This window comes from Xenopus laevis, chromosome 2S (assembly GCF_017654675.1).
Source record: "Xenopus laevis strain J_2021 chromosome 2S, Xenopus_laevis_v10.1, whole genome shotgun sequence".
Classification (NCBI taxonomy): domain Eukaryota; kingdom Metazoa; phylum Chordata; class Amphibia; order Anura; family Pipidae; genus Xenopus; species Xenopus laevis.
The window spans coordinates 110,173,381-110,187,330 of record NC_054374.1 but is presented as its reverse complement, the minus strand read 5'-3'; the positions used below and the strand labels follow the sequence as shown (position 1 = coordinate 110,187,330).

Genomic DNA, 13,950 nt, shown 5'->3' with positions numbered 1-13,950 from the left:
TATGTTATAAAAGGTGCAAAGTTCACTACAGATCTAATCATTTACTGGTTACCTCTATAAAAGGAAACATCTTATTGGTTTCTATGGGTTGGTGATTAGTGGTGAAGTGTGAATTCACAGTGAATGTCTGCGTTTCGCCTGTGGCAAATAAATTCGCGAAACTCCAGCGAAAATTCGTTAGCGTAAAAAAAAAGCGTCGGAAAAGTTGCTTGCGTCAAAACCGTTGTGCGTCAACACTATTCAGACGTCCATTGACTTTAACACCGGGGTCAAAATTGACACAAGCGTCAATTTTTGAGTTTCGCTAATTTTTCGGCGAAACGAGAGAAATCCGCCTATCACTATTGGGGATCCAAGTTACAGAAAGCTGCCTTATCCAAAAAGCTCCAGGTCCCAAGCATTCTGGATAATAGGTCCTGTACAAGTGTCTTGATAGATTTGAAATTCCAATTTGTATAATAAAAACTGACAGGGATTAGGGTACATGATCAAAGCATATCTTTGTTTTTGTATATCATTTAGCACCTCCAATTGTTCCTTCAATTGCCCAGATAAACATTGTAGATTTGTTTTTTTGTTTTTTCAATCATAATATGTTTCTGAATTGCACTGTTAAAACAAATCCAAATCCCCAAACTAAAGCCTGAATTCTCTGCTCTCCTACTAAAATTAACCTGTTGCGGTCCTTGGCATGTTCCCCCAATAGCCTTTCCCTACTTGCTGGCCTGCCTGGGTGTTTAAGTACTCTGTAACTGTATCTATGCATCAAACCGTTTTACAACTGCTTTTCATCTGTTATTTGGTCCAAAATAGCATCCTTCCATGAATTCAAAATTAAACTAGTATGTTTGAGCTTTCTGCCCTATTGACTGCCGGCTGTGAGCATATTATTATTATTTCAGATGCCTTTTTAACATTATTATTCAAGTTCTGGTTTTGTAAAAATAGTTTCAGTTACTCCAGCTCTAAATAATAATTTTTGCTACTTTACTCATCTGTAGCTTTAGTTTGCATCACTGCTTTCATACTATGGATCATTACTCCATTTTAATAACCTTGAAAAACTTAGTTGATAATAAAAGCACAAAGTTTCTGACTTGGGATTTTTTTTCCAATTTCCATCATCACAGCTAGATTTTCATAATTTCGAAACGCATAAAGGATCTATTAAATATTTTGCAAAGCCAAATTGCCGTTAATGACAACAGTCATATTGTTGCTGAACTGCAAATCTGTTTTGTCTGAGCACAAAGGATATGGTAGTTGACTGACAAGTAGAAAGCTGTTCATTATTTAAAAGAAAAAGACAAATAACTGCTAAAATGTTTTGGATAACACAACACAAATACAAAAGCCTCTTACTATATACATTGAAATACAAGTGCAGTATATAATACATTGTATAAATAAAGCCACTTTTTTGGGGGGAGGGGTGGCTTGCACAATAACATCCAAGGCAACCTTAATTTGTACAAAATGACCAATATTAACTAAAAAAATAAACTGGGACAAGTCTTGGTCGTACGTTACTCTAAATTATAAAGCCTTGTTGTGGAGTCAGAAGGCAAATCTTTGTTTTTTTTTGTTTTTAAACCCAGTCGTTCAGAACTATAAAGTTTATAGACTAGTAGGCATGCATTACAATCAGCATTGCATTGGTAATCTATTCAGCTATTAGCTTTGTCCTCAATTTGAAACCCTCCATTGGTTTCTCCATGAAGTGCATTGGGTTTATTTTCTTCTTCAACATCTTTTTCATTGTTTTCTGTCTTCCCAAAGCATCGCACATACAACTTGTAGCCTGAGAATGAAAATGTGTATTAGTGCCACAGTTTGTGTATATCCTTCTATTTTTTAACTTTATTGAAGTGCGTATTTTAAGGCTTTGGGCCTGTATGTGAAAGTAAAAAAGAATTTTTTGAATCTTTACAGTACATTGAGGATGAACACGAAAGATTATTTAAGCATAGTTTTGTATTGTTTTGTAGTACTTGCTCAAATGGGAAATGTGGATGGGAATACAGTCTTGTGTCTTTTGTACTTGCTGTATTTACTCTTTTGAAAGATAGAATAAACATATTTTATCAATTTTATAGAAAAACCTTGCAGGAAAGTGCATTGGCAGTCTTACTAAAAGGAAAAAGCATGCCCTCTAACTTTATAAAAAATATACCTTTTACCTGAATATACCATTTACACTTACTTTTGAGGACAGCATTCATATCAGTCTTAATAGAATCCTTTTTGTTTCAGTTGAGTCTAGTTAATTTTCTCACTCACATAATTTACTGTTTTAATTTAATTGGAGATAGGGAGTTATTTTAAGAGCTAAATCCCCACAAAAGTGCAGTGCAAGCAAAAAGTCAGTAAAAATCTGAGAATATAAACTCCCATGAAATTTGACCAATCGAACTCTATTAAAAGAATGTAATTGTCTAAACTCGGGTGAATAGGCTCGACCCGAAAACTCGAATCAAATTCGAAGTTTCTCGGAAAAAAACTTGAATGTCAGGAAGGCGGCAAACCATGTCAAATTGATCCCAGGATGTCTCCCATTGACTAATCCCGAAAATTATGAAATCTTGAAAATCTAATTTGTATTAAAAAAATCTCGAATCGAATTGTAACAATTCCCTAGTCGAATTTGACAGTTTTAGTAATAAAAAAACCTTAAAAATTCGAACTCAAAATTTGAATTTTCAATACAACCCTTGATAAATCTGCCCATTACTGTATTTGGTTAATAATGTCCTCTTTATGCAACATACCTTTATTATTTTTTCTCCTATCTACAATACTCACAATTTCAGTGCCAAATATCAGCTAGTTGTTTAGTATAAACCTTTGGAGAATACTTTATCAATAAGTTATTATGATAACAAATGAGTGTTGCACTTTAAGGCAGATTTATCAAAGGTCGAGTGTACTTTGAATAATAGTCCAGAATTGCTGTTTTAGCCTATGGGGGACCTCCTAGAACCTATTTTCAGTCAATTGGTGGACTTTGAAAAATCGAAGGTTTTTTTTTTGGAAAAACTTCAAATCGAATTCATTCAAATGCGCTATTCCTTCGATTCGGCCAAATACGGCCAAATACAGTTTGAAAACTGACCTATTCGACCAAAAAAAAAAAAACTTCGACTTAAATTCGGTTGGTCTTTTCGAATTTCTATGTTTTTTCAATTCCAAATTCGACCCTTGATAAATATGCCCCTAAGACTGGCTTTGGGCTTTAGTATGACATATCGGTACATAATTGCTAGTACCTGCTACTAATAATATTGTAATGTCTCAAATCATTTTTGTCAATCTTTTAGTAACCCATAAGTAACCCATAGCAACCTATACAATGCTTGCTTTTAAACAGGTGACCAATAAATGCTACCTACTGATTGGTTGCTATGGGTTACTGCTTCTGGACAAACTTAGTGCCTTTCATTACATATGGGGGATAATGTTCAGAATATCAGAGCCAGGCATGTTTTTAGACATACTCTTCATTATATGCATCTTGTATATGCGTAACTTGGTGACTTTTTAAATTCAATCAATAGCAAAGAGCTTTTATAAAGTTTAAGCAAACGTTTTTGTACTTTTTAATGCTAAGATTTCACATCACTTATATCTCCTAAGAAAACCCAATGCTAATCAGCTATAAAGAGGCAAGATACTATTTCAGCATAGATGCATCAGCTATGCACTGAAGGCCATGCTCTTACGTATAGTATAAAGTGGTTGGCATGTTTATAGCTCTTAGTTCCGCTGGCATCCTGCTCCATTTAACCAGTGTTTTGTTCATAAAACGTATTTGCACAACATAAATATTTTACCAAAAATAAGCCATATTCCATTAGTTTAGTCCCATTAAAGGGGGGTAGTTGCTTTTACCTACCTCCAACAAATATAAAGGCAAATACAAGCTGGAAAATACTGTAAATAAGTGGGAATGTAAACATCAGGCCAAGATCCTCAGGGGAAAATGAGAGCTGGACGATGGTTGTACAAAGCTGGGTGTTCTGCATGCCTGTTTCTAGCGCCACTGTGCGACATCTGGGAAAAAATGGAAATTCGATCTTAGAGTTAACTTCCATGGAACTTTTGTGATGTATTTCCAATACAAAAAAAGAAAAAAGTAGTAGTATACTCCTTTGGTAAAAGTGAGTGCAGTGGCTTGTGTTTAAAACTTCTTATTCCTCAATGTTTTAATCACAAAAAAATATATATTTTTTGGTTAATTCTTCTCTTTCGCGTTGCCAAGTAGATACATTACCAATATACAACTCCAGTCCTTCTCCATTTGTTGTGACTCTTTTGTCAGCTTAGTCCATATTCCGGAGGGGGGTTATCTGTGCATGGGTAATCTTGTTATGTACCTCAAAAGGGCTAAACATGGAGTAACTTCAATGTCCTTGTCTGTCATAGAAGTTATTGATTTCAACAATAGTGTAAGGTACCTTTGGTCGCAGCTCAGTCTTCTCTTGGGCGCGGGCGCAGGGGTGTGCAGGTTTCTGCGCATTCTTGGCGTCTGTTTCCGGCGTCCGCGTCTTTGCGCGGGCGCGCGTCCGTTCATTCGGGCGCGCGCGCGTCGCGACGGTCACGGGCGCGCTAAAGTTGACGCACGGCGTCCTGACGCTGCGTCCTTAAGTTTGGCGCCAATCTGCCCCTATTTATTCTTGTCGGAAAAAGCAAACAGCGCTTGGTGATTATTTCCCTTGCTCCTGAACTTTTGCTGTTATACCTCTCTTTGAACTTGATTCCTGGATTTTGACCTCGGCCCGTTTCTGACCACCGCTTGACTTCTGCCTGCCCATCGACCCGGCTTGTTTTGACTACCGCTTGTACTCCGCCTGCCTTCTGACCTCGGCCTGTTTCTGGTTTGCCTGAACTCCGCCAGCCCTTCGATCTCTGCCTGCCTACGGATTCTTCTCTACTCTGACCCGGCCTGCTGCTACCACCTGTGAGCTCCTGCTGTACACTAAAGCAGTTTTAACTGCTAAGCTCTTCTCCAGTGGCTCCTACCCTCCTGACAGCCCTGACAAATAGGTATTGGTTTGTGCTTTGGTTGTGTATATCTATTACTCAAGCATAGGCATTTAGGTTATTTATCAAAATCTGAAAAGTTCTCACTATTTTCTGAAAACTACTCAGACCAAATCCGCATGGACTCCCCCCTCCCCCCCCATTTATCTGAAAATTTCTCGTGCAGGAAAAAACTTGTTGAAATCGTGATATGACATTTGCCATTGGCTTCTACATGAACTTGACAGGTCTGAGTTAGAGTACTTTTTTATGTGGACTTCTAACACCATTGCAGTTTAATAAATCACAAAAAATCAAGTTTTGTTTCCCCGTAAAAATTGTGTTTCTCTCTTTCAAAAGTCCGACCAGGATAAATCGGACTTTAATAAATAACTCCCTTAATGTTCTCATAGATGTATCAAACAATACAATTCTGCTTTCATAGACAAAATGCTTAGGGGCTAGGCCCTACCTCTTGTACATTCATTACATTTGACAACTGTTGTCTATTATAGATCATATGTCATACTTAAAATCCAAATAGAACAGTAACATCAAACTCATTGTTAAGATCCAGTCGAAATGGAAGCTCAAAAATACCTCTCTTGCAGGTATTAACTGTCACCTATGACAATGATCCATAAAATGATGACCAACAAGAAGGATTACATGGGCATTGAGTTATATCTCTTTATCATGATGGTGCATTGCATACAAAAGACATTTATATATGTTGGGCACCGTATAAAATGTTGAAAAAAATGTATTAAGCTATAAAGATACTGACACTAGACAATAACCCTTTTATATCTATCATCACATTGTCTTTGAATGCTATTAATAATTTTGCCATAAAATTATTTGCCTGATGCTTTTATATTACCTTTCTTACCTCATGTTCCTCTATGAGGGGTCTGCCATATCTGTGCAGCAGTAGACCATTAGCATTATAATTTTTAGAAACTCTAACTGACAGGTTAAGAAGGAACAGTCAAACTGGCAAAACAGTCAGTTTAAGGAACTTAAACAATTACTTACAAAAGCAGAAATATCAAAAAAAAAAAATAAACATGACCTATAGGTGAGTTTTAATGTATATTAATACATTTTTTGTGTCATTATCACTTTAAGTTTTAGTCTGAATATTTTCATACAAAAATCATCACCACTTTCTTTAATATTTTGCTTATGTTAAATAAATCAGTATTAATGATACTTAAACATCAGATTGTGATATAGTTTATACCTTCGCCATGTTTGTTTAGATATATAGGCCAAGAAGAAGCCAAATGTGTATCCTGCAGCTGGAAATATTGTTCCCACAATCCATAATGATGGAGTTATGATCCAGGATCCCTTATATAGAACTCCACCAATGACAGCTATAAGCACAATAAGAATTGCTCCTGTAACAGAGCCAACCTAAAAGGATAAGTATATTTTCTTTAGTTTTTAAGAACATAGACATATTATACTGCTAAAGAAACTGCACAGATGTGATAAATATATTATTGGGTTTCTGAACCCTGCTTAACGAGCAGCAAAAAAAAAAAAAAAATTGACACTTGTTTTCACATTTCACTGACACCAGTAAATTTAAAAATAGCTCACATTTGAGTTAACTTTTAGGGGCAGATTTACATATGGTCGAATATCGAGGGTTAATTAACCCTCAATATTCGACTGCCGAATGTAAATCCTTCAACTTCGAATATCGAAGTCGAAGGATTTACCGCAAATAGTTTGATCGAACGAAAAATCTAACGATTTGAAGGATTTTAATCAATCGATCGAACAATTTTCCTACGACCAAAAAAACTTAGAAAGCCTATGGGGACCTTCCCCATAGGTTAACATTGAGCTTCGGTAGATTTTAGGTGGCGAAGTAGGGGGTCGAAGTTTTTTTTAAAGAGACAGTACTTCGACTATCGAATGGTCGAATATTCTAACGATTTTTAGTTCGAATCGAAGTCGAAGTCGTAGTCGAAGGTCGAAGTAGCCAATTCGATGGTCGAAGTAGCCAAAAAAACATTCAAAATTCAAAGTTTTTTTTATTCTATTCCTTCACTCGAGCAAAGTAAATGGGCCCCTTTGTATGTTAGAGAATGCCATATTCTTACTAGCTTTTCAGTCGGGCTTCATTTTCTAAATAGATTTTGAGTTTATTATTTATAGTTCTACCTCTTTCCATTTTTCAATGGGGGTCCCCTATCAAGGCAACCAAAAACACAATGATTTGTAAGGCTGCAATTTTATTATTTTTTTATTACTGATCTTTCTGTTCAGCCTCTCTTCTAATCTTCTAATCTGTCATTTCAACCACTGCCTGGCTGCTAGGGTAAATTGGACCTTAGCTGCCAGATAGCTTCTAAAATTCCAAACTGGAGAACTGATAAACAAAAAGTAAAATATTTAAAATAACACAAAATAAATAACAACAATTGAAAATATCGCAAAACATCATACTAAAAGTTAATTTACCCTTTAAAAATGTATAGTTTATACCAACAGTAGTCATCCACTGAATATTGTTAAAATGTGTTATTTAATGTGTGCTGTTCTAGATGGCAAACAATACAAGGGCAGCATTTACTGTGTTCTACAGTGGAGTTGTGACATTGTAAGAAGGGCCGAATTTACACAAAGGATGAGACAGAAGATAGAAGACAGTTATAGAAGAGCTGACACCGTTTTATAAAGTGAAGGCGACAAGGCAAAAAGAACAACAATATTAGGCACACTTCAGGCAACCATCCACTGACAGAAAATATGTGAGAGGGGTGTGTTGTGTCAATTCCCTTTAGGCAGAGACTCAAGTTTGTCTGGGTCTTTGTCATTCTTTTGTGTAAAGGCATGACCTAGATATCGGAATAGTGATTATGGGAAAATGGATGCACACTGTGTACAATGCACCTATACAAGAGCTAGAGAAGTCAAGGAAAACATAAAAAACAACTATATGTTCATGTTTCTATAATTACAAATGGGAGAGCATGTCCCTATGTCCATGGCTTCCCACACCCAACTTAATGGAATGATTGGCATCTAATGCTCATTTTAAACCTTAAAATAACCAGGAGTTTAACAGCTAAGCAAACATTGCAGGAAATACATGGTGCCAAATATAACCATTAAATCAAAAACAATTTAAAATGCAGTTGTGTATTACCTTAAGGATTTTCTTAGCCTGTTTGGGCCACTTATGGTTAACAAAGATTCCTATTCCAACAGGAACTACTAAGGTTACTAGAGAAATACCTGAAGGGATTTGAAAAAAAAGAAAAAGTTGAAATGCTGTAAAAAATAAAGTGTGCTTTATTCTGAGGATGTTGTATAGAGACATGGTTGGTGTAATGAACTATCTTTCTACATAACCACATAGCAGCCAATCAGCAGGTAGCATTTAGTGGCCAGCTGTTTAGAAAACACACTTCTAATTGGTTGCAATGGTTTATGAGAGGAGGGCACACTCAAGAATTTATACTACATTATCCCAGATTTGTCTTAATAAATACACTGGAGAAGAGTAGTAAGTTATAACTTACTTGTGCAGGTAACCCTTTTGATGTAATAGAATGTTGAGCTATTATGGAAGGTGCTTAAAGGACTAGTAACCCCAAAATGTGGATTCTAGGATTTCATATGTAGGGTTGGTCTATCATTCCCTGGTGCTACTCTATGCATGCCAGTTTCATCATCCATCTACCTCAGCCACTGGTAGAGTGTTTGGTTCTGGCGTACTTCTCTTATACAATTTTAAAAAGTAAAACATTTCACCATGACAAGTAGTAAAAAGAATGGAACAGATTAGAGAAAAATGAAAAAAAAAAAATGAATTGCCTAAAAACAATCTTCTATGGGTTGAATGTAATCCCTTTTCTTTGGATTTGTGGTGCACTTCACACACTATGGATTTGTAATGTTAGACCTACAGAATGTGAATGTTGCTACTTTTTTAAGTACTAGCAGTTAGGCAGGTTATATATAGACTTGAAAGCTTGAACTTGACCTATGTGTCTCTTTTTTCAACCTAACTTACTTTGATACTATGTAATATTAAACAGCTTACCTATACTGTCATAGGGAATCACAATGTCATTAGAATTCACCCACTTCTTGGTGTACAGAAAGAGACACAGAGGCATCATGCCCAGAGCCAAGAGTGTTGAACATGTCGTCATGCTTATGCTGCAAAAGAAAAGTCCATATATGCTATTTGTACATTTTGTGAATAGATAAGTGCTAATGACAGGGGCATATCCAGCCCACTGAGAAATAAAAAGAAATCTGTTCCCTAAGTAAACTACAGGTAAGTAATGCATAACCAATAAAATAGCTATAGCCAATAAAATAATTTTTCAGTCATATATCACAGAAAGATAAAATATATATTAAGGGGGTGATTTATCAAAAATTGAGTTTGATACGAGAAAATGGCAAAGAAAAAACACAGAAAAAAACACGAGTATTGATTAGTCTGAATTTATTAAAGGAAAAAAAAACCAAAATGTTGCCAGAAAAAAACTCAGCAAGTTAAGCTGGTGAGGTTGTATAGAAGTCAATGGGAATGTTCTGTAACAATTTAACTTATATATTTATTCATTTTCCCAGTTTATTAAAACATTTCTGATTGGTAGCCTCACTGAAAATGAATGGGACAATGAGATTCTTGCTGGCATATATCTTTTTTCCCGACAAAAAAAGCAGTGCAGAAATATTTTGCCACTTTTTTTTCTCGTCTGCGTTTTTTTCAGAAACTCGTATTTTGATAAATCTGCCCTTTTCTGTAATATTCTAATTCCCAAAACACTGAACACCATTCCTACTGGGCAGCTTTGCCAAAACTTAGAGAATATCAAATAATGTTATCTCTACTTCTGTGTTATGTTTAGAGAAGTCTATTTATTAGTCTTTATTCCATAACTTGGACAGTACACAGGAGTCTACAGATCGTTGATTTATTAGGTTGATGCTGATATGTGGCTGATAATGCCCCTAATGGGCGTTCTTCATTTTCTACAGAGTAACCATAAAATTAACATAAAGTGCTACTGGAATAGTTTGGTCTGTAAAAAAACATGTTCTATTCTACCATTAATTACCATTAAATGCCTTGGAATTCCCTACCCAATGTTACTTAACTGGCCCCACATTTATTTTTGGTACAAAAACAATGAATTTCAAGCAAAGAATCAAATATTAACATTTCAAACGTACCTCAAGTCCATGTCACCATCTACCCAATATGCCAAGATGTTGGAGCTCGTTCCTCCAGGGCAGCACCCCATTATTAAAACGGCAACAGCTTGAACGGGGAGTATATCAAATGCAATAGATAATACAAATGCCGTGAGAGGCATTATTCCAAACTGGCAAAGAAACCCTACTGCTATTCCCCAGGGGCGCTTTATGTGGCCCCAAAATTTTTTTATTTCCACAGTGCAGCCCATGGAAAACATGACTAGTGCCAGCATACATGTAATCACAGTACTTAATACTGTATTTAAAATCTTATTGAAATTATCTTCTGGTAATAAACAAGAAATACCATCACAAACTGTGCTATTTTCTTTACAGAAAGATAGATTGTCATCTATCGATTTTGTTAAAGTATATAGATCCATGTTAAACTATACCAAATGGAACTAAAAATGCAATAATGATGGATCCACTCAGCTCCTTTCTTTAACTCCTGTATTTGCTGGAATTCTGCATCTGCTTTTCATATTTAAGCTGTACAAGATGCAATAAAAAGTTGTAAAATACTTCAAATGTTGCAGTTCACTTTTCTTCACCATCACCAGATGTATGAGGCCAAGAGTCTCATCATAAATTTCCAAAGGAATGATACTTATTCATTTTTATGACATATGCCTTTATTTACAGTGTGCAGATCTGTAAATATGTCACCTCTTAGGTTCCTGACCTGAAATAAAGAAACACAATGTTATTAAATTAATTGATGGCTGCAATAGGATGGCATGTTCAGTTCTTTAATCAAAATTTTTTTTGAAAGATGTGATTGGATTTCTACACATTAAATTCTGGTAACCGAGAGTATAGTGATACTTGGGGGGTAATTTATTTATATACAAAAAAAACCCCAAAAATTGTGTTTTTTTCCTTTAAAATTCATTCATTCATTCAGAATTTTCAGTGGGAAAAAAACCCACACATTTTTTGTGATTTATCATACCCTGAGGATGGAAAAAGTCTGAATCCGAAAATCTGGCAAATGCCGAGGTTGCATATAATTCACTGGGAGAAGTCCTGAAGATATCTTCATCTGCGCTGGGTTTCATGCAATAATCTGAAGATTTCATGGTTTTTGGGTGGAAAATCTGAAAAATGTGTACTAATCATTTTTTTTCCACAAATTTTTGGTGGGTTTTCCCGCACAGGAAATTTTTCAGAAAAATGTATTGATAAATAAGGGGAAATAACCTGTGCAGATTTGGTAGGAGTATTTTTCAGAAAATAATGAGATAAATTCAGACTTTGAGAAATGGGCATACCCAAGTGAGTCTTAGGCATAGAAACTTTAATGTAGAATACCTCTTTTCCCTAAAACACAACATTTCAGAATTTTTTATTATTTGTGGTCCAATATTTTGTCAGGGAAAACATACTGTATGTCATAGATAGGATGTATATTGCAGCAAATACACGTTCATTGAAAAATCTGTCTTATTATAATTAGAGCTGGGCTTTTAAAGTTATCTAGGAAAGCAAAAAAGGGCATTCTCCCTGAATCTAACCATAACTGGCCTTTAGGCTGTACCATCTCTGCCCTGGGTTCCCACAGGGGAAGCCTCATAGATTAAGAATGGCTGCCCTTGTGGTCCAACCAAACATCTTGTGAGTATAATCACCTGCACACCTTCTACTTGGGATTTACAGTGGTGCTCCTGTTCCCTGGACACACTTTAGAATTCAAAACTGAGTTGCAAAATGGAAAGGCACTCACCGGACACCTCCAATAATATTTTTGTGCAATATCAGTTGTAAAGAGGAATAAAGCTAAGTAAAACATAAGCAACATACTTTCCACTATTTTTATAACGATTATTGTTATAACAGACAAATTACTATCGTTTTTCAGAGTTTCAACTTTACATTTTCCACCAGTGCTAACCCCATACTTTTCAGATTTTTTTGTGCACTGTAGTACATTAAAAATCTTAAGGTATACTAAAATTTCAAATGCTGTGGTTTATGCCATAGATCAGAGGCCTTCTGACATTTTTGTGTCACAAACAGTGGTGTAACTACCTATACAGCAGACCCCAAGGTGCCTGGGGGCACAGGCAAGAGGGGGCCAGGACCACGGGATCTGTTGTATTGTAGTACCCCCCTCTCCAGCCCCTCTAGTTCATTTAAAATAGTGGCATGTTGAAAGCTGCTTGGTGTAGCAAGAGTGGGACGGGAGGGGAAACTGGAGAGGAGAGACTGGTCGCTCAGGGCCCCCTCTGTCGATCTAGATAAGGGGGGCCTGATGAGCCCAAGTGACACTACAGTTGCTGATAATTTTGTACATATAAATAGGAATCATCTGAGTAAAATATGTGCATGTATTTGAAATGAAAGTAACATTGTAAATAGGCATAATCATAATTTCACACTTACAAACACTAATCCAATTATATAATCCAAATATATATTTTTCTCAACCAGTCGTGGGAAGGTACAGTAACCTAAGGCTTGAAGTGCAAAGTAATACTCCTCCGCCAGATACTTGAAATAAACTTGCCAAAGAAATAAAAGAAAATCAGCAAAAAAAAAAACCTACACAGTTAAAAATATTAGATATGAATAAGGCTTGGTAAGAATCTTGTTGGGCTTTTCATGTATTTTATCTGTTGCAATGGAACCAGAGGGAAATAGGCCATGTACAGTATTTGTACTGAGTTTGCAAAAGCTTCTGTTTTAACCATTTTTATACTCTTTGCTAAGTTTAAGAGTGGAACTAAATAACATTTTGTTCTGTCTCTTCAGGAGTAAACCATTAGAATTCTAAATCTCAATTTTTTTATGGAGAATTTTCATTTGGTGATTGAATTGTTGCCAATGTTTGTTTTTTTTTCAAAATATTTTTATTAAATAAAAATAAAATATTTTCATAGAAGTGTACAGCATTTTCACTTTTAAATTGTTGCCAATGTTAGCTAATCATGAAAGCTAGTGATGGGCGAATTTATTCACCAGGCGCGAATTCGCTGTGAATTTGCGCGATTCGCCGCCAGCGAAAATTTGCAGCAAAAATTCACCAGCGGCAAAATTTTTTTTCAAAAGAACGGACGCCGGAATCAAAAACGGACGCCGGCGTAAAAAAACCCTGGCGCCGGCGTCAAAAACGAAAAAAATTTCGCTGTTTCGTGAATTTCGCGCGAAATTTGCTAATTCGCCCATCACTATTGAAAGCAAATCTAATTAATCAAAATTAAAAAGCACTGATAGATCAATATAGACTGATTAATGTGGATGTAGGCCTTTGTGTATTTGCTTCCTAGCAACACTAAGAAACACGTTGAGTAATCACTATTACACATTTTAACTATTGTAACTGACCTACACCTTAGTTGGCTTGGCTCTCTTGAAACCATTTTAATAGTCTCTGTAAATAATCCTAGTTTTATTAATTTATCATACTGCAGATTAGTTTATTTGTAATTCAGCAGAACACGTGTTACACAAGTCTCTTTCACCCATACATACAGAACTAGAGGAAAGAGCAGTGTCGGACTGGATACCAGGAAAACTCCTGGTGGGCCCAGGTGTCAGGGGGCCCTTGTGCTGCTAAACATTTGGCCTTTTTCATGGCCATTTCATATTTCTTTGAGAACAAAGAGGCTAAATAGATGGAATAATAGATTTTATTATGTAAAGAATAGAGAATAGGAGACTAGAGGTTGAGTGAGGAGAAGAATAATA

General features: G+C 35.8%; 1 protein-coding gene across 1 annotated transcript; it reads right to left on the bottom strand.

Moving 5' to 3' along the window:
- Positions 1-251: 251 nt before the first annotated feature.
- LOC108708970 (ileal sodium/bile acid cotransporter) lies at positions 252-11,096 on the bottom strand. Its single transcript, XM_018248615.2, has 6 exons — positions 10,237-11,096; positions 9,089-9,207; positions 8,189-8,277; positions 6,266-6,441; positions 3,893-4,050; positions 252-1,801 (listed from the first exon to the last, which is right to left on the bottom strand). Exons 1-6 carry the CDS (start codon positions 10,641-10,643, stop codon positions 1,668-1,670), a joined length of 1,083 nt encoding a protein of 360 aa, XP_018104104.1. The 5' UTR covers positions 10,644-11,096; the 3' UTR covers positions 252-1,667.
- Positions 11,097-13,950: the final 2,854 nt, after the last annotated feature.

Excerpts from the sequence above, each read along its gene's own strand:
- LOC108708970 (XM_018248615.2), bottom strand. The coding sequence starts at position 10,643 with ATGGATCTATATACTTTAACAAAATCGATAGATGACAATCTATCTTTC. Across the intron at positions 8,278-9,088 it reads GATTCCCTATGACAGTATAG|GTATTTCTCTAGTAACCTTA; the intron begins GTAAGCTGTTTA and ends AAATCCCTTCAG. Across the intron at positions 1,802-3,892 it reads TGCCTTTATATTTGTTGGAG|GCTACAAGTTGTATGTGCGA; the intron begins GTAGGTAAAAGC and ends TTTCATTCTCAG.